General features: G+C 31.1%; 1 protein-coding gene across 1 annotated transcript in view; it reads left to right on the top strand.

The window, feature by feature from the left end:
• The window catches only part of LOC129224145 (nephrin-like), a 93,846-nt gene that overhangs the window by 65,112 nt on the left and 4,823 nt on the right, over positions 1 to 23,911 (top strand). The window contains exons 4-8 of the mRNA XM_054858564.1: positions 4,145 to 4,435; positions 11,601 to 11,891; positions 15,777 to 16,064; positions 20,366 to 20,683; positions 21,448 to 21,576. Of these exons, the coding sequence (XP_054714539.1) occupies positions 4,145 to 4,435; positions 11,601 to 11,891; positions 15,777 to 16,064; positions 20,366 to 20,683; positions 21,448 to 21,576 (1,317 nt within the window). The remainder of the gene's footprint in view (positions 1 to 4,144; positions 4,436 to 11,600; positions 11,892 to 15,776; positions 16,065 to 20,365; positions 20,684 to 21,447; positions 21,577 to 23,911) is intronic.

Raw genomic sequence — 23,911 nt, 5'->3', positions numbered from 1 at the left:
AAAAAGAAAAGATTAAAATTTTCTATTTCAAAATAGCAACATATTCTTTTATCCACTAGACCCATTAATTACATTTACTTTCCGGTCCGTTTTGAAATTCCATTGACTATTTAGAAACTTCCTACAAATCTTCAACCTTATCTCATTCCCTTCAAGTGTTTCTGCTTAATACTTACTCTTATTACAAATTAAAGGACACCTCAATCCATTAAGGGCTTTTCCTTAATACGTTCATGCCTCCAAGTACTTTAAATCTAGCAGAAAGCTCTGATATTCCTGCACCGGGGCTTCTTGGGGATCATGTCCGAGCAATTATTTTGAGAAATCCTCAAGGAATGAGCCGCATCTTATCACATTTCTCGTTTCGTGACACTGCTCAAGCTATCTGCAGGAAATTCGTCAAATGGAATTACTTAAGAACGATAGCAGTAAATAAATTGCGTAGCTAAGCAGTGTAAATCTGCCGTAAAATGTTGGTTAACCACACATCAGGTATAAAAGTTGCTCTGCTACTGAGTGTTGTTTTGTTAAGATTAGTGTATCGATTAAAATACAGAACATCTTTAATTGAGATTGCATTTATTTTCTTGAAACAAGTTGTTCTCTTTTACCTAATACAAGTAAAGTAAGCAAAGATAATTTTTCGCAGTGCATTTGAAGAAGTTCTTCAAGTGTATGGAATGTCCGAGTTAAAAACATATTCCAAGAAAAAAAAAATGCGGAGCGCATAAAATAAGACGTTAAAACCTTTTAAATTATTCGAGGTTATACTATTAATTTCTGTTTAAAACATTTTTATATTTTATGCGCAGTTACAATTATTAATTTATATGATGAATCACACAATTAAAATAAGTATTACTTTTTATGCCATACAACATCCGCGATACGGAAAAAAAATGTTTTTCTTCTAATTTCTGTGTGATTTTTTTTTCTGTCGAAATTTCTCATTTCTTCTTGATTTTCTGTTTTTTTTTTAAATAAAACAGTACAAAATAATTTAGATAAACCAATATTATAAACGAAAGAGCAAGAGCATAGACTTTTTGAATGCGGAAACGTGTGTCGATTTTATTTGCTTTCTGAATAACATAGTCCAATTCGACCGAGTATTTTTTAGCGTGAAAGATCTTGGGCGGAGAAAACTAACTCCTATATTAAATTTCTTGAATTTGAATTATTTTTCGTTCAATGTTGAAAATCTCAGAAAAGAAAGAAAAACCAACTTACATTACGCTGACCTGTTCATTTTGGAGTACATGCATGTATTTGTTAAGTATTTAGTTGGTGTGTTGAGGGAAAATTCGAACGCAGTTGAAATTTCTTCAGAATGTTTTTCTTGAAAAATGCCCAGTTTCGCTTAAAGTAATTCTTATTCAACTCTTTGTGCAAAAATATTCATTTTGGAGTTTATGTCTAGGACAATTTGTGCCTTGATGCCTTATCATTTTCACTGATTTTAGTGTCAAACATTCACCTTGATCCATACATGTAAATGTTGTATTCAGAAAGTTCACCGGATAATCCTTTCATATTTTTTATTTTCATTTGTGTTTAAAAATTATTGGTATTATTGGTATCGTCCCTTCTGTTTTTACCTTCATCGGACACTACACAACACATTGATTTGCAAAACATTTTGATGACGTTTATTGATTCTCCTCGTTACAGGTAAAAGTTAATTTTGCTTGATGGCTTGTTTAAAATGTATGACCTGGTGTAGTCACTCTTCTTGGTTTTGCCTTATCAACAAGAATTAACATATCTACATTTTTTACAAATTTACTTATTTAATGTTTATGTATTCTTTCCTCTTTTTAGCACAAATGTACTCGTTTAATCATTACTCAATTTTATGATAATAAGTTTAAAATTTAAACGGTTAGATTTTCTTTCTCTTTCTCAAAATTCCCCTTGAAGCCAAATTGTTTACCTAAGTGCCTTCGTGTAAAATTTAGTAAAGATCTCGAAAACAGTAAATTTGCATAAAAACCAAAGATGTAATCAACCACGCGCTTATTTATATGGATTATTTCGCATTATTGTTACGTAAGTTATTTATAGATATCGAGATTAATATGCTCCCAATGTGTTATATAAAGTAAGGAAAAATAAAAAAAAAAAGAGTTAAACCTATTGTTTACAGTATTTCAACTATTTTATAAGGATCGATTGTTTACAATTTTAAGAATCTGTAGAATTTAAAGTATAACAATTTAACCTTAGTTCTTCTAATTCGCAACTCCAGAGCTTGAATACGCTACCTTGCTATGATTAACAATATTACAGAAAAAAGTAAAACATTCCATTCCACGTGTTTTCTTTGGGGTAAATTACAGGCTTCAGACAGTTTGTGGTGTAATGTAATTTCAGAAGAATAGAAAAGAAAGCTTTCCACAAACATGATGAAAAATTACCGTCATTCACTAAGCGTCAACGCAAGTTATAAGTTACGGCATTTGTTTGTTTAACCTTGGGGGCTGCAGCTCTCCCTATAGTTTATTGGAGTTGCGAAATTTTTTATGATAGTTAATAACTATCATAATTGTGATAGTTAATAACTATCACAACTGATCACTTTATAGCTTTACAACTTTCCACTTTCACTGCGAGGTAATAGTTATTTTAGACAAACACATTTTAACCTTTATATTCACCGAAACAAAATTCTAAAAGGGTATCAATTTATAGCTTCTAAGCAATGCTTTAGGCCAGTTACTTAATTACAATGAGTGATGTGTTAATTTTGTGCAGCAGACAGGTCTTTCTTGGGGAGCAAAACGAGCTTAATCACGACACTTAAATAAGCAGATACTGATGGCTGCCTTAATGAGCAGAGAGCTCACATTGTTCACATTCTTCTGCAAACAAAGGCTTCAGGAATATGGCTTAGTAAACAATTGACCGTATCTCCGGTACTTCGTCTAGTTACGGTGGCGCAATCTGGAGTAATCAAACTTGCATTAACAAGAAGGTTCGGGTACAAGTTGAGAAACGTCGTAATAAGGTGATGTGAATTAACATTGATACTCGATTCTATTATTCTGTGTATTCGCAAAACGGATTTTCAAATTAGAGTAAAGTGTGTAAATGAATACTTCTGTGTATATAGTAGTAATGTATAGTAAGGAATGACTAGTTTAATTTGTATTACAGCTACAGAGGTGTCATTGAATATTTTATATGTTAAGAGTAATTGCTATTTTTTGTTTCTTAATATGTATTAGAGAAAGTTAAAACTAAGCAAACCTTGAGAACTGAATGTTTAAATTAAAGAAGCTGAGAACTGAAAACTCAAAAATAAGTTTAAATTGTTTATAAATATGCATCAAAAACAAAAATGCTAAAAAACAGTTTAAAAATATGAAATAAAAATTAGGAAAGTAAAATTGAAAAAAACGAATTTTAAAAATTATTTGTAAATCTCTTCAAAAATAATGATTTGCTTTTAGATATCAATAGTATATGCACTTATAAAACATATCGTCAACACCTTGCTAAACTAAAAAAAAAATAAAAAATTCCGAATCGTGTTTATAAATTCGATGGATTGTTGTAGCACTCAAAAAGGGCAACCTACTAGTTATAACTATTTCAAAAAAAAAAAAAAAAAAAAGTTACACTTAAAGTTATCCATAAAAATTAAAACATTTAAAACAAGTAAACTCGTCAGGTGGGAAACAAATATTGTTTTGGCTCTCCTGAAAAGTGTCAGTTTTCACATTCGTTAGTTTGACATGGTGCCGACAACATGTAACAACCTCAATCTTAACACTTTGAAATCTGAATAACTTACTGTGATTACTTACTGAGTATACATGTTTTTAATTCTTAACCAAAACAGTAGGTATTAGAGTGTGGAGTTACTTGAATTTACGTGGGTTCAGCTAGTAATTATTATTATATGGCGAGACATCAGAATTACATTAGAATAGACGTATGTCTCATGATGACATTCTTCCTTGTATCATTTTATGACTGACCCCTATCTAAAATGATTAATAACTGCACTTACATTTTTTTTAACCCATACAACGTCAATTTTTTGCTGTGACTTTGTTTCATGTACATATATCTTTCAACATCATAAAATTACATCAATTAGTGCACTTTATGATTAATATGCACTTTTCTTCCCTTCCAGTAAAACCTTTAGATGTCAGAATCACAAGTATCCAACGTCCTTTCTCTGCTGGCCGGAAGATACAGCTGTCCTGTGAAAGTTCAGGTGCCCGACCACGAGCTCAATTGACGTGGTGGATAGACAACAAGCGAATTCAATCCGGAAAGGAAACTTTCTCTGATAACTTGACGTCCAGTTCTTTGTCTTTCCTGCCAAAAGCGGAAGATAACGGGAAGATATTGTCATGCAGAGCACAAAATCCGTCAATATCAACCAGTGCAATAGAGGACGGCTGGACACTGACTGTTTACTGTAAGTATCAACAATCAATTAACAGCTCTTGCATCAATTGAAAATGCACCAAAAGTTATAATGAAAGTTTACATTCAAAATTATAGGATTAAAAACTATTTTTGATTCGTCAATTTAAGTTTTCGGTTCTTGTAGATAATTTCCAGTGTTACGAGTTTACTAAAAGAAAATTAAACATCTTTACTAATAATAAAGCTGAAAATATCTCTTTCTGGATGTCCGGAGGATGTCTGGCTGTCTGTAGGATGTCTGGATCTCTGTGACGCGAATAGCACCTAAACCGTTCGGCCAATTTTCATGAAATTTGGCACACATTTAGTTTGTAGCATGGGAGTGTGCACCTTGAAGCGATTTTTTGAAAATTCGATGTGGTTCTTTTTCTATTCCAATTTTAAGAACAAAATCATCAAAAGATGGACGAGTAAATTACGAAATTATCATAACGTGGAACCGTAACATGGGCACAAGCCAATTGGCGAGATACAAAATTATCGTGACGTGGAACTGTAACATGGGTACAAGCCAATTGGCTAGATAATTCACCATACATTATTTGTAAATGTACAGGCGAACCAAAAGATCTTTTGATTTTTCTATTACGGGCAAAGCCGTGAAGGTACCACTGGTACCCATCGAGACTCCCCGCCCTGCTCCACCCGAAGGCTTTTCAGGGAACTAGCGAAAGCTAGGGAGTCTGGTATGAAATAAATTAATCGTGCAACTTACCGACCGCCCGGTTATCCTGTCCTGAGATTGCAGCTTTGTCCTTCACCAGTCGGAAATACCGAGCTGGAGGCATGCTTTGAAATAGTTAAAAATCATCAATTTGTTTAGTTAATGAAATGTATCTAATGAGCTGGATTTTATTTTATACACAACGACTATAGTATAGCCATAGCAAGATGACTTATCTCCCGAAGTTGGTACAATCACACCCAGTTCATTTCAGAACGATAGTGCAGCTATTCAATCACCTGCTGGATTATGTAAACTAGTCACCAAACACTTAGTACCTTATACCTACCCTATCGAATATATAAAAAAGCTGCACCATGTGTGTTTAAACTAGTTTTTGAACAAAAAATTGGTACCTACGGCTGAGCATTATGTCCATTCAAAAGATAAGTACAGCTAGGAAATTAAAAAAATAATGATCATGGCGTAAGTAAAGCTGTAGTAATTGCCTACTTCACCTGAGTATAAGAAGGAAATAAGTAGTGCTTCTCAACATATAAGAAGTAGCAACCAATTATCAACCAATGATGATGACACTGTCTCTAGGCTATAATCATCCAATTTCGGTAAGTATTGCTTATAAAAAGATGCAGGAAAAACAGTAATTGCAGAAAAAATGTAACTGCTAAAGCAATTAGTATAAGTATCAAGAATTTACATGAATATATGAAAATTATGGAGAGTATGATTTCTGCACCCCAAAGTCAGGCTATGTGCGGCAAGAAGTTCCTCCAGAAATAAACGAACCTACTTTAAGGTAAACCAGCATAGTATTTTTAGAATCAGATCAATATTATCTCAATTATCTAAGGTTGCAACTTATGTCAAGCATACATTTTCAGTTTTAAAAACTTATTACAAGAAACAAAATATGGCTATTTCATAAAGAGATGAATTAGAATTTTCATCGAATATAGTTTAAGAAAAAAATATATGTATATTTTTTTTCTTTGAGTAAATTTCAAACGTCCATTAATTTCGATTTATCCGATATACCTCTGATTCCGTCAGTGTTAATTCTACTAGAATTATCGTTCAGATTTTTATTATTAATTATTTTCCTGTTTCTTGAAAACTATTAGTACCGACTAACCTAAAAAGGCCAGTCGGTGGTATTTCTAGATGCAAAAAATCGTCAGCGCTCATGCCGCATGATTATGCGACATGTAAACGATCCCTTGGGTATTCATTTAGCTCTGAATTCCCTCGGCAAAATTAAATCCCTAGTGCAGATTCGCATTGAATAGAGCCCAAGTTCCTCCATCTGGTGGAAACTGGGCTTAAAAGTAATCCGTGCATTGACATCCACGCCTTAACGGTGGCACATGAAAGACCGCATGCTGTGTTGCAGGATACTACGTCTGCTAAAAGCTAAATAGCCTAAAGCAGCCCCATTAGAAAAAAAAATCTTGAAAACAAAAAGTATGAATGTATTCATAATCTGCACAATAATCTCAATTTTTTATTACTGTTTCTTTTTATTTTTTAGTATATCTGAATTTTTAGATAAAAGGGTGTGAAATTCCATTGAGACGACGATGTTTATTGTTTTTAGTTGTTCAAAATTAAATAGAAAATTGCTCAAAATAAAAATGCAATACGGGAATGAGAACCGACGTACAGACGGACCACACATTTTGCTCATCTAAAAACCTTACTTCACAGTTTTTAATTTTCTTTAAATCTTTTTTTTTATTCTATTTAATTTTATTATTATTATTTTTTTTGTTTCCGATTTTTTAACAATGCACTACGCGTTCTTTCATGATTTTTTCACTTCTTTTATTTTTGCAGGAAAGAAGGCTAAAAGTAGCAAATTCGAAGTTATTGTATATTTTACGTAGAGTTGTATTCTACATTGAACTATAACAATGTTATTTGGCAAAAAAAAAAAAAAAAGAAAGAAAGAAGAAAAAAACTTTATAATTATACTTCTAAGTGTTACGGGAACGCTAGTCTTATGTTTTATAACACCAGATAACTGTTTTAGCTTTTTTAAAGAAAGAATACAATATACATGAACGACATTAATCACCACAAAAATGACAATAAAAGTCTTACGCTCTAGTCTTTCTTTGAGATACAGATGTATGTCACAGCTCCTACAGTTTCTCATATAATGCATTTCCTGCATAATGTTATTCATCTCGCTCATATATTAAAATTAAACACCAACATTCTTATAAGAAAATAATAAATATAGTTATTGGTGTTTTAAATAATAACTGCTCAATAAATAACTTTTATAAAAGCTATTAAACTTTATTAAGAAACTTTTTTTTTTTCAAATAATGCGTCTAAACTCAATTAATTATATTTTTAGATATCTTTAAAACTACATTTAGAAATGTTTTTTCTGAAATGTTACTTATAAATTAGATTAGTTTATTTATTTATTTATTTGTTTATTTTTTGAAATAACAACAAACACTTTAGAACTACATTTAGAAAAAGTTTTGACTTAAATGTCTCTTCTAAATTACATTAATTTTTACAAATTTTAGAACTACATTTATAAAAAGATTTAATTTAAATTTTTCTTCCGAATTTTATTTTAATTAAACTATTCAAATTCAATATATGTTTGATGATAACTCGTTTTAATTTAATTGCAAAATAAGTTGTAATTATATTATGTACCACAACTTTATTTTCTAAACCCATAGCTGAACTTCATGAAATAGCCAATTTTGTTCATATACCTGAGAGAGATAATAAGATTTCTTCGACTCGAAGCACAGTGGGATTTATTTTATGATAAAACTCGGTCTGGCGCTAATGCAATGATGGATTGTACGCCGAGAAATGCATGATGGAACAGGAGGTGAATTATGATAAATGATGAAAGAGCTTTTATAATGAAGAGAGTTTCATGTATTGATTTTACATCGATCTGTTTAAGAAAGATGTATTTATACTATTTTAGAGTTATTATCGACTCAAAAATCATTTGGAAGTTCAAAGAATTTTGAGAAAGTGAATTCGTAATAAGTGCTTAAATGTATGATTAATGAAAAGTCATTATTTATTGGTAAAAATAAATGAATGTATTATTGATTTGATGAAAATTTAGACTTTTGATGAAAAGTTAGAAAATGTGTTGCATGAAATATCGCTTTAAATATAATCTATCTTTAATTAACAAAACTTAATTTATGCACGTCGCTTAAGTTTAAAATTAGAATCGGAAGTAAACTGTTTAAATTAGCTCAGAGTTAAAAGCATTTAACAAGAATTTTATTTCAATTACTATATACAAATAATTAAACTCTTCTTTTCTTTTAAATTATGTAGAAAACATTGATTGCGTATTCATACTTGTTATATTTTTTAATTTAGCTTATTTAGTAGTTTTTGTTTTTTTAAATCATTCTTGAAAAAAAAATCATTTGTGTTTTTTTCCCCCACAAAATAACTGCTTTGTAAATTGTTTACACTGGTAATAATAACCGTAAATAAATGCATATTAGTAAATTTAGACTTTTTTATTTTGCATAAAAAGCAATACTGGAATAAGTTACTTGAAAAACAGTCATTTTTTCCCCTATGTTAATTGTTTTGTTTTTCATTTTTACAGTAAAGCAGCGTAAGCAAGTTCAAAATTTGTCTTTTCCCGTAACCTAATTTTATTTCCGTCTCATTAAATTAAAAGACGCATCTTTATTTTTTTTTCAAACCAATGTAGTACACAAATTAACGTCGTCATCATCATATTCTACAGCAACTGGACTAGAACCCTGTTCTTGCTTCTAAGTCCAACCCCCGTTCTCGTTTGGTTTTTGGCTTGTAGTAGAAGCCAACGTTCTATACAGTGGTGGTCAAAATTATAAGGACCAAAGAAATATCCCAGATCTTGGCTGCATTTGGTCGGGAAGTTAAGCAAATTTTATGACTAGAAATTAATGGTAAAAGACACTATTTTTAGTTCTTTTATTGGAAATGCATAGAAATTTCGTATTCATAGAATGAAGTTTGAGTTTATACATCCTTGTTACTTAGACAAACTTATAAGGTCAATTAAATTTGGGTGTTCTAAAAAGCAAAATTTGCTTGTTTTTTGTTCTTCACACTGCGCAACATAACAATATAAATGCTCAGTAAACGATGGTAGACGTCACATTCTATTTTTACAGTCATGCTGTTTGGTACTAAACTTAAAGAATTTGAGAAAATGAAAGTGGTTACTTGAAAAACTTCACGACTAGCTGTAAGTCAAATAGCAACAAATCTGAATAGATAGAGATCGGCCATTTAGAGTTTTCTCAAAAATCCCGGCAAATAAGGACCACAAAGACGAACAGGTAGGAAATCTTCTGTTTCTGTACGTGTGAAACACATGATAATGAGACGAGCTTGTTCCAAAAAACAAACATCAAGACATATTAAATGGCAATTCAAGTTACAAAGCAGTTCTCGAGCTGTTCAACATGTTTTACAAAAAAAAAAAAAAAAGAAAAAGAAAAGAAAAGAAAAGAAAAAAAAAGAAAAATTTTAATGATGTGAAACCAATGTCACGACCGACTCATAGAAGATCAAGAGTTGAGCGTTGATAAAAATGCGTTGTTTTGGGTAAAAAGTGAGGCAATTTTATCATTTCTGATGCGAAAAAGTTTAATTAGGATAGACTAGATGGTTTTTTTCTACTTCTGGCACGATCTCTGTGAATTAAAAAAAAACTCAACACGTACATTTGGAGGCGGCTCATTAATAGTCTGAAAGTTTCGCTATGGACGGAAACAATACCAATGTTTCTTGTGCATAGCAGAATTAATTTTGAGAGTGATGTTGACGTACTGAGCAGTATTTTTTTTTTAACCAAAAGCACTGTTAATCATTATTTTTAACAATTGTTCCAGTAGGATAATGCCTAATTGCATGTTTTTAGCCTACTTTCCCAGTAAAAGTCAGAGAAAGACGAAAAAAGCATGAAAGAAGGCTTAATGCATCTTGAAAATATTACAAAAAACAAAAAAAAAGTCAAAAAAAAAAAATAAAAATATAAAAAAAATAAATAAAGAAATAAATATCGAAAAATTAAAATTTGGAAAGTAGGGTATTGAGATGGGGAAAAATGACTGTCGGTCTGTCTGTCGATCTGTCGGTCTGTCTGTCTGTCAATTTGAAACAATTTGCGATTTTAGCTGTTTTTGAGAATATTGATCAAGTACTAGAAAGTAGTATGGGTATACGGAAAAAGTAGGTTCGTTTAGTTCTAGACGGAACTTCTTGTTTAAACCTCAAAATCATTATTTAATGCTTATTTCGTGAAATTTCTGTACTGGCTCGACAAAAGGCTCGATCTTAGTTTAATGGCAACTTTGTAAGGCATTCTGGTACCCGAAGTATGAAAAAAACGGCATTCAGTATCGAAACAAGAAAAAACTTATTTTCACCTTCGAAAAAGCCAGGATAAAATTTTTCATGAATGTTCTTCAACTTCCATGACAACAAAACTGATAAAATTGATTGAAAAGAAGAGGGAAATTATTGGTTACTTTGTTTTTTCAGAGCAAAATAATCGTTGTCCTTATAATTTTGTCCAGTTTTAACAGTGAAATTTTTTTATTAATCCCGGCAAAATATTTACAATTTATATTTTCAAATATTCTACTTTCTGCAACGATTTCTAGCATAAAAAGGTACTTTGTGTATAAATTTCATTGAATTATTTCAGAAATATTTTTTTTCTGTGCAATTTTATGCTGTGTTTATAATTCTGACTACCCCTGTATTAGTTGCGTTATTTATCACTGTAAACGTTAACGTCAGTTCAAAATCTTTAGCTATAACATAGTGTGCTAAAGTTTTAGATTTTAGTTTAACTGATCAGTTTTGTTTTGCGTAATATAGAAACATTCACTTTAATTAAAATAAGCCGAAACACCAGTTTCGCTCAAATGTGCTTTTCGGTCGAGACTATGGATGATTGTTAAACACTCCGGTAGTCATTGAAACGAAGTTTTGAAATTTAACATTATTTATAGTTTATATTAAAATATTGTTTGGGTCATGATTTTAAGCTACATATAAATCTTTAAATTCAATATATAAACATTCAAAAAATACTGTTTTATCAGATAAATAAAATAAATTAATAAAATAAATGATCTCAAAATTCAATAAAAATAACTACTACATCAACAAAAATAAATAACCAAATGAATTAAAAAGTTGATAAATTAATAAAAATTAAAAACATATAAAAATATAAAGATAAATAAATTAGCTTAAAAAACTTAATGTGTGATATTTTGATACGTTACATTTTTTAATAATTGTTAGTCAGAAAAATCTCCGTCTTGGCAGAAATGCAGTAAAATCTAATGATAATGATAAATAACAATTTTAATGAATCAAGATTTGCACTTCTAAGATAATTTATTGTGACTTTTTTCTGTTGGCAATTCGAAGTTTTATTTCTGCTTTTTAGTTGTCCCAGAGTTAAAGCTATCTCTTGGAGCCAATATACAACCTGACGCTATCAAAGAAGGGACTGACGTGTTTTTCGAATGCAACGTTCGAGCAAATCCATGGGTCAACGAAGTGAAGTGGAGATTCGAAGGCGCCCCTCTTCACGGAAATACTTCAGCTGGTGTTATCATCTCCAACTACTCTTTAGTATTACAGAAGGTTCGGAAAGAGCATAGAGGGTGTTATCAATGCATTGCTCACAACCCTGAAGGAGAAGGACGAAGTGAAGAAGTCATGCTAAAAGTAAAATGTAAGTAATTGGCATAAATTAATCAGCTCAATTTGAAAAAAAAATCATTGAAGAGGAAAAAAATACACCACAATCAACAATTAATTTAGAAATTAAATTGCTTGCAGTACCTAATTTTGGGTAAAAAATGAAGCATCTCATCTTTATTTTGTTGACAAATATGAAAAAAATACGTCAAAAGAAAGAATAGTATTGAGAAATATTAAAGAATAAAAATTAAAAGTGTTCATCTCATTAAAGGGCATTTCCATTTTTTTTTTTTTTTGGTTCGGGGAAAAATAAGTCTAATAACATAATTAAAACATCTGCAATTTCCTCGATTTTTCTGCGTCAAAAAATAGTTTTAGTTTAATTAGCTGGTCACTTTTCATTCTTTGTTTTTTGGATAACAAGGTTTGATCAAAAATATTTATGAAATAACGAAATCATCACAACTTTTTAAAATGTGTTCTGCATCAAAGGTTTTCTTAAAAACACTTGGCATGGAATTAAATCGCCTTTAAATGTTCAAAATAAAGCAAAAGAAATGTCAATAGTGAAATATGGGAATGAGATTTATATCTTTCTCAAAGCTAGCAAAAGGGTGAGGCTTAGCAAACACGAGAGAGGAAATTATTCTTTTGGTTTTGTAAATCACAAAGAAAGATTTTGATGTGAAAAGCTAAATAAGGATTTAAAATGTCTTTCTCAATGTTAGTTATTTCCTCAAAATATGTCAATGAACAGAATTATAAATTGAAGAGAAAACCAAATCAAACTACTTTTGTTTTCACATCAGATATTAAAAAATCATAAAAGTGAAAATTCAGTCAAAACCAGTAAAATAAAATAAAATAAAGTAATAAATAAAAGAAATATGCGATGTAACCAAATTATTTTTCCTCCTTTTTAATTTCAGTTCATGTGGGTTTTCATGCCTGTGCAGTTCCGAATGTAAACACAGTTTGGAAAATAAAAATTTGATAAAAAAATTTTTTTTTGGAAAGATTTTACAACTTCAAAGCTCGGAAAATATTTTTGATAACAAATTCGTATAAAGTAAAAAACTGCAGTAATATGATTTAATGCGAAAAGAAATCGTAAAAAACTCATAAACTTGTTTTGATAATTGCAATTTTGTACAGTTGTTTATCATACAAATTTTTGAGTTTAGATTTCACCTAAAAAATTGTTTTTCAACAGCGAAACTATTTTCAGAATTTAATTATCAGGAGGGAACTTTGCTGAGTAAACATTGCGATTAATCTTCTACTTTAAAAATAGAATGGCACAGTTCAGAAAAAAAATAGAGAACGCTGTTTTGTGCAATCTGTTTTCTGAAGGACCTATTTAATCGAAAATATCTCATTCTTTAGTGTAGGTTTATTCTTATTGCGGTGGAAGTCAACTCACATATAAAAAAATAAAATCACGCAATATGATGGTAGCTTCCAATATGGAGTACTGGCGTATTTGTATCTACGTGAATCATTCGACATCTACGGAGAATGTCCGAAATAGTTTCTCATAAGTTAAATGCTCTTTTTTTTATTATTTGGGATCAGAAACATGGGTTGAGATGCAGTTTGGGTTGCTATAGGTAGTAGCTTGTTTTACATGTCCAACATTTTTTTTACAGTACTGCAGTAATCAGTTTACATCGCGCTTATGCAACGAAATTTGTAACTTTAAAAGTTAATTTCATTTGAGTAAAGGATAACACGTCTTTTTTTTTTCAGTATTTCTTTGAATCTAAGTAAAATTAATGCATGTGGTTAAAAATGAAGAACATGTAGTATAAGCGCGTACTACGGGGTCGAGCACAATACCAAAATGAGGCAAGCAAGTTTATTTTTCTTCAGAAAAGAAATTCTTGCCTTAAATATACTTATATAGACTTCCTGGTAATCGAATAAAATAGTATTATTTGAATTAAGTGTATACAGTTGACTTATGAAATGCATCTTGCTAATGCCATTATATTCTTCTCCCTATTAGGAGACATACCACCAAATCAAATATTTTCCAGATTTTTTTAAAATCCAAAATTTATAGCTAAAAGTTTTGCTTTAAGCTATAAATAAAACTGGCATGATACTAATGCCAGAATCATGAATTTTATTATTAGCTTAACTTTATTTTGTTTTCTTAATCATGGCCATTGTAGGTGACAACTCAAAGGCACCCTATTTTCGGCGTTTTTACCCCATAACATCTTTAAACACATTACACATTTGAATGCAAAAGATTCAAAAGCACATAAAACCTTCGGCTTAAAGAAAAAAGAAAAAAAAAGAAACTAACATAAAAAAAGTAAAAGAACATTTTATAAAAGACACAAATTAGTTTGAACATTTCTTTTGCGACCTTCAAAAAAGCTCAAATATCCAACCCGTATTCAAGATTCTTCATAGTAAACAATGCGATAGCAAACTGTATTATTATCCAATAAAGAAAGAAGGTCTTCGCTTGGAAGAAATATGAAAGATATTTTTGAAAGAGAAGGCTTACTCTCCCCACAGCTAATGTCACGATTACATTTGACAACCCCTTTGGGTCGATCGTCTGCGGCCATAACGGGCAGCGTGGAATAGATGGCGCCACTCAATGTTGGCGCCTATATGAAATTCAAATCGTTGTGTGTTGGTGACTTTGCCATGATGGACAGTCCAAAAGATTCTTGTGATGGCGAAATGTTTTCTGACAATTGTAGCTAATAAATAACTGAATTCTTTGTAGAATGTTTTTCTTCTCTAGATTTTTGTGCTTCTTTTTGCGTGTTATGTTATTTATTAGGTTTTTCCTTCTTTTAACTTTCAAGTTGTTTATGTGATACAAGAATGTTTTTAGTTTTATGAAAGAGTGCCGTTTTGTTCATTCAATTTATTCTGTGTTTATTGACTTCTGGTTTTTCCACATTTCTCTGCTTTACGTTTTTCGCCATTATTAATAAATGTAAGTTGGCCAAATACGAGCAAAAAAGAACGAAAATTGCAATCAGTGAAAGAGTAGTTTTCAACCGACTGTGAAATAAAAGGGAAACATAAAAAATTCTGAAATGTAGATTTGATAAAGAATTTTAAAATTCTGTAATGAGGTTTCAAGCCTTATGGTAACTTACATTTTCCAAGAGTATATTTAACAATGAGATTAATGTTTAATAGTTGAACTCTACAGTTAAGTTTTAAAACCATTATATATTAACATTCGTGTTTAAATTGAGAATAATATGATTTTTTAAATACTTTTAATTCAGTAGCATTACATAATTTCGAAAAAGGTTTTATCTTTCGATAGCGTTATTTCCTAACGGTAAAGGATTTTTATTTTATTTAAATGACGAATCAAGACAAAATGTGGAATAGTAATATAGCATATGTACGTTACCACAATTACGTTAATACACACCTACGCACACGCACACACACACGTGTGTGTGTAGTAACGCAGCGTAATACGCGCATTTAAAAAGGCAGCATACATGTACCTCCTTCCAATTATTACATAATGATTATTTGAACTTAAGATTTAAAGCGTGCTGACATACCTTTGTGTAGGAAATCTATACCTACAAAGAGCGTTATTGAAGCACAGAAATGGCAAATTATTATATACTTATATTTCAAGGGAAGAAGAAACTTTCTTTCGTGCAAAAGACGTGAGCTCTTAAATGAAATTGAATCCGACAAAATGCATCATTTATCTTTGAATAGATATTTATTCTCATTTAATTGCAACTTTGATAAAAACTAATTTATTGCAACGACATTTAAATAAGGTAAATGTACAATGGTTATATCGATAGTGCTTATACCTAAATTCGGAGCATTAAGTATTGAAATCGTATTAAGTATTTTTCACTCATATGTTCATGGAATTTTTTTTGTCATCTATCTGTTTTCGCAGATGCTCCAGTATGTCGTCATTCGTCTGTCGTAGTGCACGGTGTTGCCAGATACGAACCAGTTAATGTGAGCTGCGAAGTCGAGGCTGACCCACCTTTAGTAAATTTTCGCTGGGCCTTGAACAATACGGTCGAGAACATTGATATACCTACACAGACGAACGAGGGTACTTTCAGCTCTGTTATGTACACTCCGAGAACTATGCTGGGCTACGGAGCATTGTTGTGTTGGGCCCACAATGCTATAGGACATCAGAAAGATCCTTGCGTTGTACGAATTATACCAGCAGGTGAGTGTTGATGTAAATATTTATTTCCGCAAATTTTCCTTTTCTTGTAGTGTTCAATTTATTTGCACAAATAATACATTTTTACCCCGACATTTGTACTTTAGCCCACAAATTCTTAAACTTTGGCGTAGGGCTGGACGGGATATCCGGACTAACTGAGACCAAGGCAATACGGATAAAGAAAAATCTGGATAATCTGGAAAATAGGAAAAAAACATTTATTATCTTTTATCTTTGCAAAAAACAACACTTGAAAATGAAACTAGATAGTGCCATTTCTCGAAAATACTTTATCATTTATGGTTTAGCAGCAGTGGTATTGGACTGAGGTTCCAATTATTATTTATAATTATTATTTAATATTATTATTAAAATAAATTATTATTTAAAATTATTATTAAAATAAATATATATCTTCATAATATAATTCTACAAATTTATTTCCAGTTAACCAGCAATCCGAATAAAAGAGGCTCTACTGTACTACGATGCATAATGGTGGTTTATACTGTAACTAGTGGTACCCGCACGGCTTTGCCCGTAGTTGAAAAATTAAAAGGTCATTTTGTTCGCCTGTATACTTACAAAAGATGGATGAAGAATTTCTTGCCAATTTGCTATGTTCATTTGCTCGACAATGTTACAGTTCCTCGTTATAATTTTTTTGTAATTTAACTCTTCCATGTTGTGATAATTTCCTCGGTAAAGTTTTCTTAAAATTGGAATTGAAAAATAACAAAATCGAATTTTCGAAAAATCGCTTCGAGGTGTACACCCCCATGCTACAAACTAACTTTGTGCCGAATTTCATGCAAATCGACAGAACGGTCTAGGCGCTATGCGCATCACAGTGATCCAGACATCCAGACAGACTTTCAGCTTTATTATTAGTAAAACATGTAAAATTTAAAATGAATTTTGTAGTAATTCCGCAAAAAAATATAATCAATAAAAAGTAATGTTTATGTAACAAAAGGTGACATGCGTTACATTCCCTTAGTTAAGTAAAACGATATGACGTGATATAACGTTTATATGCTCAAATAAAGTGTTGCGAGCATTTTTTAAAAAAATATAATGCATTTTTCTGCACAAAATTCCTATGTCAGTTCAAATGTAACACTCGTATGTCTAATATAAAAATTATCTTTTATCCTTTTTTCTATGTTAACATTTAAAGTTATTTGTTTATTATTTTTGAAATGAAAATATTGCTCATTTTTCATTATTCTTAACTACACATACTTTGAGCGTAATCTTATTACGTCCTTCAAACTAACGGAAGCGTAAATCTACACTCCTTAAACAGTCGGCAAAAGTATACAACGCTTCATGCTTCTCAAAATATAGAAATTTCTGGATTATACTGGTTTCGCTTACTCATCACAACATTAGTTGTAATTATTCCTAACAATATTTTTCGAAAAATTATTTGGTGATTTTAAAAGTTTTTGTTACTATCATAAGTTTACGAAAATTAAATAACAAGCAAAGCATTGAGTTCAATACTTTATACCCTGCAAGATTTAATATTTCAAAATTATTAAGTTGCACAAAGTTTAAAAATGTTTGCACAATGTATGTATAATTAAAACATTATTAACAGACATTTAATTTTTAACAAAATCGAAATTCATTTCTAGGCAGCAATTAGGAAAATAAAAAGAAACAACTTCATACATGTTTTTTGCTGTTTGATTAAAAATGGATTAGACATTTAAAAAAAACTGCAAAAAGTGCAAAATAGGAAAAAATAAATAAATAAAAAATAAAATAAAATTAAATTAAAAATAAATAAATAAAAATAAATAAATAAATAAAAATTAAAATAAAAAATGCATAACCTGTCTTGATGTTACAGAGATTACTCTTTGCATGCATATGTTAGCTCATGGATGATAAAAACTCTAATGCTTTTCTCTATTATTTTTTTCAAACTATATCATTTAAAAATTCAGTTTAAAGAAAAAATATTTCTTACTTTAAAAGAATATTGAATTAAACAATACATTTACTGTTTTTATATATTTGACTAAAATAAAAGAAATTTCTTGGTATGACATGAAAATAATTAACATGCTACTTAGTTCCTTAGTAAAAATAACAAAAACAAATGAAATAATGAAATAACGACCTTAATTTAACAATTTCACTGAAACACCAGTAAAACATTACACAATGCTTCAAAATAAAGATTTTACAAATAGTTGTTTCTTTTCTTCCCAGATTCTTTTTTCTTGTTCCAATCTTTAATTAATTCAAGATAGGAAGCCCATTATACTCGAAAACTCAAGCACAAATATATCTAAATGCTGTTGTGGCTGGTTGTTAAGATAGAATTGTTTAAAATTTAATTAGAAAATCTTGATTTTAGTCTAGCAGCTGTAAAGTGAAGTGGATTAGTTTTAAACTCTATTAGCAGCTGCTTCAGACTTAGTTTTCTTCCTTTCTCCTATAGGTTTAAGAAAAAAATTAAATAGTTTGGGGACATTTTTATTTTATAAGGTTTGTTCCATTTTTTATTTCAGATTTAGTTTTTTTTTTTTTTTAAACACATCACATATAATTTAAGTCTTAGATGTAATTTATTTTAAGTGTTACAAAATGCAGTTTTTATACAAATAGTTGCTGCTCTTAAATGGTTTTACTCTGTACGTGTATTTTAGATACTTCAACAAAATTTGCATCAAAATAAAAATTTCAAATTGCGATTTTAAAGATTCAGTTACATATCCCTTACATAAAAACAAAACTGAAAAAAAAAATCAGTTCATTTTCCTGTACTTTAAAATTAATGGATAAAAAGAGCAAAGACAGCAAAACAACAAAACAGTTTTTAAGTTGTACATGGTATTTAAAAAGAAAACACTATTTTTTTTATTTATTGCAGCTGATTGTGTACATAATTCACTAATCTGAAGTTAATTGTCTATTCCTTGTAGTTAGATTAAATGCTCATTAAAAGCATAATACTCATTAATATTCAATAGCTATAGCATTAAAAACCTTTTAAAGTTAGCGCTGTTTTATCGGATTATTTATTTGAAATTAGTTTTAGGATATAAACATTTTGTGAATAACTCTTACTACTTAAACAATGACATAAGCAGTAGAAACTAGATTTTCCAGCGCTCAGAACTAAATTTGTCTTACACACTCCTGAATCAGTGTTGACTGTGCTTTTAATTTATCCCTAAATTTAAAAAAGGCGACAACATTAAAAGAAAAGCTCAAATGATTTGCGAACCGGCTGGCGAATCACAAATTTCGAAAGTGGCGAGGAAAATATTTTTAACAAAGTCCAAATTTAGAATAACTCTAATTGCAGAAGCTTTGCTATTTTCGTTTGCTTAGTTACATAGTGCAAAACCCATTTGTCTTTGGACTATGAATTAATTTATCACTTTCAAAATTGAACTAACATCAATAAGAGCTATAGAATAAAGTGCAAACATTTTCCGAAATTTCTTCAGTAATACAATCGTAAACTACTGTCTGTTATTAATGATTCTTATTCTAATTACACTGTAAAAACGATTTAGAAACGTTACTGGAAAATAATGGGCAGCTGATGTGCCCAATTTCTTCCAGTAACATATCTTACAAAAGTCAGGAACGTTTTCCGCCAAAATTCAGTAACCTTCCTGAAAGTATTCTGGAAACCTCCTGAAATATTCAGAAATCTTCCTATTTAAAGCCAGTCGTGTCTGTGGAACTTTGGAGTCAAGTTAGGGTGGTATAATATAACAACTTGGCACTTTCCTGCGAAATTCAGAAAATCTCCAAAAGCAGTATCGTAAGCATGGACAAAGACAGAATTGCAAGCACGTGACAATAATTTCACTCGCCTAGCAATTCTTGCAAAGAAATGTAGTCCATAGCCTGATTTGCGCCCTTTGGACGTTTTATCAGTCTGGACCGGCCGCAAACAAACGGAAGCCGATACACTTTATAAATACGCTTAGTTAATCTTTAAACTGGGAGCTAAAAATAGTTTTTACCGCAGTGAGAAGTGTGAATGCGTGCGACTATTAGCAATTCGGGAAACTTTTTGACATTGATACTTGATTTTTCCAGGAAGTAGATAAAAATCACTGAAATCCCGGAATATTACACGAAATTATTCAGTAACGTTTCGGAATTTTTTTACAGTGTAGGGAGATAAAAGTCGTAAGACAATTTTTTTTAAATATCTTCATGAGATTAAAAGATGCCTTTTATTGATAACACATCATAAATTGCAAACTATATGCAGATACTATTATTTTACAAGTCATGACGATGTGTTTACCTTTCAATAGGACCTCCGGAATCGGTCAAAAGCTGCACAGTTTCAAACCAGTCAGTATCGCTTCTCGTTGTTGAATGTGAGCCAGGATATGATGGCGGCATGCGGCAAGTGTTTCACCTGGAAGTTTACAACTCTGCAATAGATCATCTCCAAGCAAATGTTTCTTCCATGGAGCATCCTGTGTTCCAAGTCGGTGGTCTCCCACCAGCAACATCTTTTATCCTAGTTTTGTATGCTTCGAATTCCAAAGGAAGAAGTAACTCAGTTGCTCTTATGGCCAATACACTTATGCCAGCAGAAAGACGAACGGATAAGGAAACTTCCAACAGTAAGATATTTTCTTTTTCTCTAAAGAACCATCCCAAGAAATATTCATCATTGTGGAAAACTATTTTTTTTTTCAAGTTTAAAAGTTATTCTTATAAAAATCGCTTTTCGAAGAATAATAACTCATTGGGATACACACATTCATGAAATATATTATCGTAAAAATTATCCGTTATGTGATAAAACGACTCACCAGAAATCATTTTATTTTATGCCTTAATCACCATGAATAAGCAGTGAAGTTCTCTTAACTATGACTTCAGAAAAGTAATTACAAATAATAAAAACAATCATTATTCAAATTTTAACCATTAGAGGTCGCCATATAATAAGACGTGTAAAAATTGAACAATTGTGTTTGTTGTAGATTCTGCATATAGGTAGTAAAAAGTTAATTTCTAAACTTTATGAATTCCAATACTATGTATGGCAACGCTATTTTAGAATTCACAAAGATGTGAATACATCTGCAGTATTTTTAGATATAAATGTATTGTTAGTTAAAGATTAAAAACACAATCTCTTTACCATTCATCAAGTTCTATTAATTAGCTTTTAAACCTAGCTAAATAATTGACTATTTGTACAAATGCATTTTTTCGAGGTTCTTACTGTGTAAATATTGCCTTTTAGATTCACACTGTAGTAATTAGTTCCAAAAACCGGTAATCAAGTGTTTTATTGATTGCAATGTTTTTGCATTGTACTAAAACTTGACGATAGACACATTTTCTTCAAAAAATGCATTTTTTCTCTTTGTTTCAGTTCCAAGAGAAGAACCAGCAAACATCAGTCCTATCTTAGCAATCTTGATCGGTGTAGTAGCTGTACTAGTGATTGTCGCAATCGCAATTATAATTGTTATGAAAAAGCAAGGTCGAGATCCAGAAAAAGGTTTGTAAATCCTTAATAACCACATTATAATTGATTTCAATACTAACTTAGTCGAATTTACATATCACAAAAAAAAGTGGGAAATAAACTTATTTATTGACTGACGCGATTAATCCCTACTACGCTATGTTATTGACAATCGACGAAAAATATCCAACATATTTTAAGATTCTTCTTATCATGTTATGTTATCATATAAAATTATGATAGTTTAAAAAAAATCATAATTGAGAAATCAACAATTCTACTGCACAGTTAAACGCTGTTTGTCTTGAAAATCAGCTTATTTAACTTAGTTACTTGATCCGCGCTTGTAATCATGAAACTATTAGATAGTAATTGCAGTTGTGTTTTATAATTTCGTTCTGCGTACGCATGGCATGTTTAAAACTGCAACAGGGAGCAAAGGGGGGGGGGGGAGGATTTAAGTGCAAATAAACTCTCAAGTTTTCTTCTCCTTTTTGGAGAGATGCATTCATTACATTTCTCAAAAAGATCATTTTTGTTTCGAAAATATTATTGAAGTTGAACTTTATATATTTCGTCAGTTTAAATTGTTCAATAAGAAAATTTTCCATAAATGTATAACTGCTCACTGACAAATTTTAAAGTCCCGTAGCCAGTTCTGATCACTGTATGGGAACAAAAATGTATAAAACTACATAGTGAAAAGATATTTTCATTATCTCAAGATTATTCCAAACATGTATCACTTTTATGCGTAATACAGAGTTTGCTAACGCATTTAAAAAGATTTGAAACTTAAGTTTTTAACTAAATGTGATTTTTTGTGCCTTTTTATTTGTTGTAAGTATTAAATAACACGAAATTGCAGAAAAACTAATTTAGTAACATAAGAATGTAAAAAGTAATAAATTATAATAACAAAAAGTAAAAAAAAAATATTGAAAATTAACAATAAGTAACAATGAATTTACAATCCTTTGATCAAATAATAATTATAAATATTTAAACACTTTTTTAACACTTATAATATGCAACATTAATGTAAATATTGCGGAATGGATATGGGAACTGTTCACATGTGCTCAAGATGTTATGTTCACAAACGTCCAACTGTCCATCTGTCGGTCTTGGAACAAAGTAGGAAAAGAGAGAAAGAGAGAGAATTTTTAATTCAATAAAAAAATGCATAAATTATTTAAAAAAAATAGTAAGTATCATACACTCAGGAACATTGAAAATAGCGTCCCAAGAAAGAAGAAAGGTACAATTGCGAAATTTTGCATATAAGATGAGTGACATCTAATATGCAAATGATCCAAGTTTGGTGTCAATGCGCATGACCGTTTACCCTATAGGACCAGTGAAATCGGAAAAAAAGATGCTAGATAAACCAGTGCATAATATAAGATTTATAAACGTTAAGATTACATCCGGATAGTCGAAGAACCTTAATGAGTGAAGGATGCCAGGTAGACGAGTTAGAAAGCGTTTCTCACAGTAAAGCGAGCTTAAGAGCGGTTCCACAATCGGCCAGAAAATTGCAGGCTGGTCGACAAACCTTGTTGCTGCCCAGGTGAATCGTACGGAGTGTTCCGTTAGAAACTGTTGGAGGAAGTGGACACGAGATGGTACCCACGTGCAAAAAAAGGGTCTGGAGTGACCAGGAAGACCACGAGGAAAAATAATGGAAGGATCGTGCGGCAAGCGTTTGTGGATCCCACATTGACTCGTTTTACCATATACAAGCAGATGCAGGGGTAGTAGTTTTTCCCCGAACCATTTCTAAACGTCTTGCGGAAATAAATCAGCAGTCCAAGCGCATTTTTAATGTACTCCCTTTAACACCAAAACATGGCAACTCTGTCTGCAATGGTGCGAAGCCAGAGCGTTGGTCAAAGGGTATCCACGCACGGATGAGGAGGCGCCCTGAAGAAAGGTACCACACCACCCATTCTCTCGTACGACACACTGGCCGCACAGCGGGCATAGTGGTCTGGGAGGCTATTGCCTATGATAGCTGGCCCACTCTAGTTGTGGTACGTGGAACCTTAATGGGTCAGCGTTATGTTAATGACATTCTGCAACCACATCTTGGACCGTTTCTAAATGCCCTCCCAGGAGTAATTTTCCAGCCAGATAATGATCGCCCGCATACAGCTAGATTTGCTCAAGACTTCTTACGTCCGTTTGAAATTCTTCCATGCCCATCCCGCTTTCCAGACTTGTGCCTTATAGAGCATTTATGGGATCAGCTGAATTGCCAATGTCGCCGTGATACACTGTGCAAGATTTAGAAGTGGCTGTTAAAAATTTGGGAAAACATCGGTCTCAGAACAACATCAGACGTTTAATTGGCTCAATGTCGGAC

This window comes from Uloborus diversus, chromosome 1 (assembly GCF_026930045.1).
Source record: "Uloborus diversus isolate 005 chromosome 1, Udiv.v.3.1, whole genome shotgun sequence".
NCBI classification, from domain to species: Eukaryota; Metazoa; Arthropoda; class Arachnida; order Araneae; family Uloboridae; genus Uloborus; species Uloborus diversus.
Note: the sequence above shows the minus strand (reverse complement) of the source record. Positions and strands in the feature narration are given on the sequence as shown.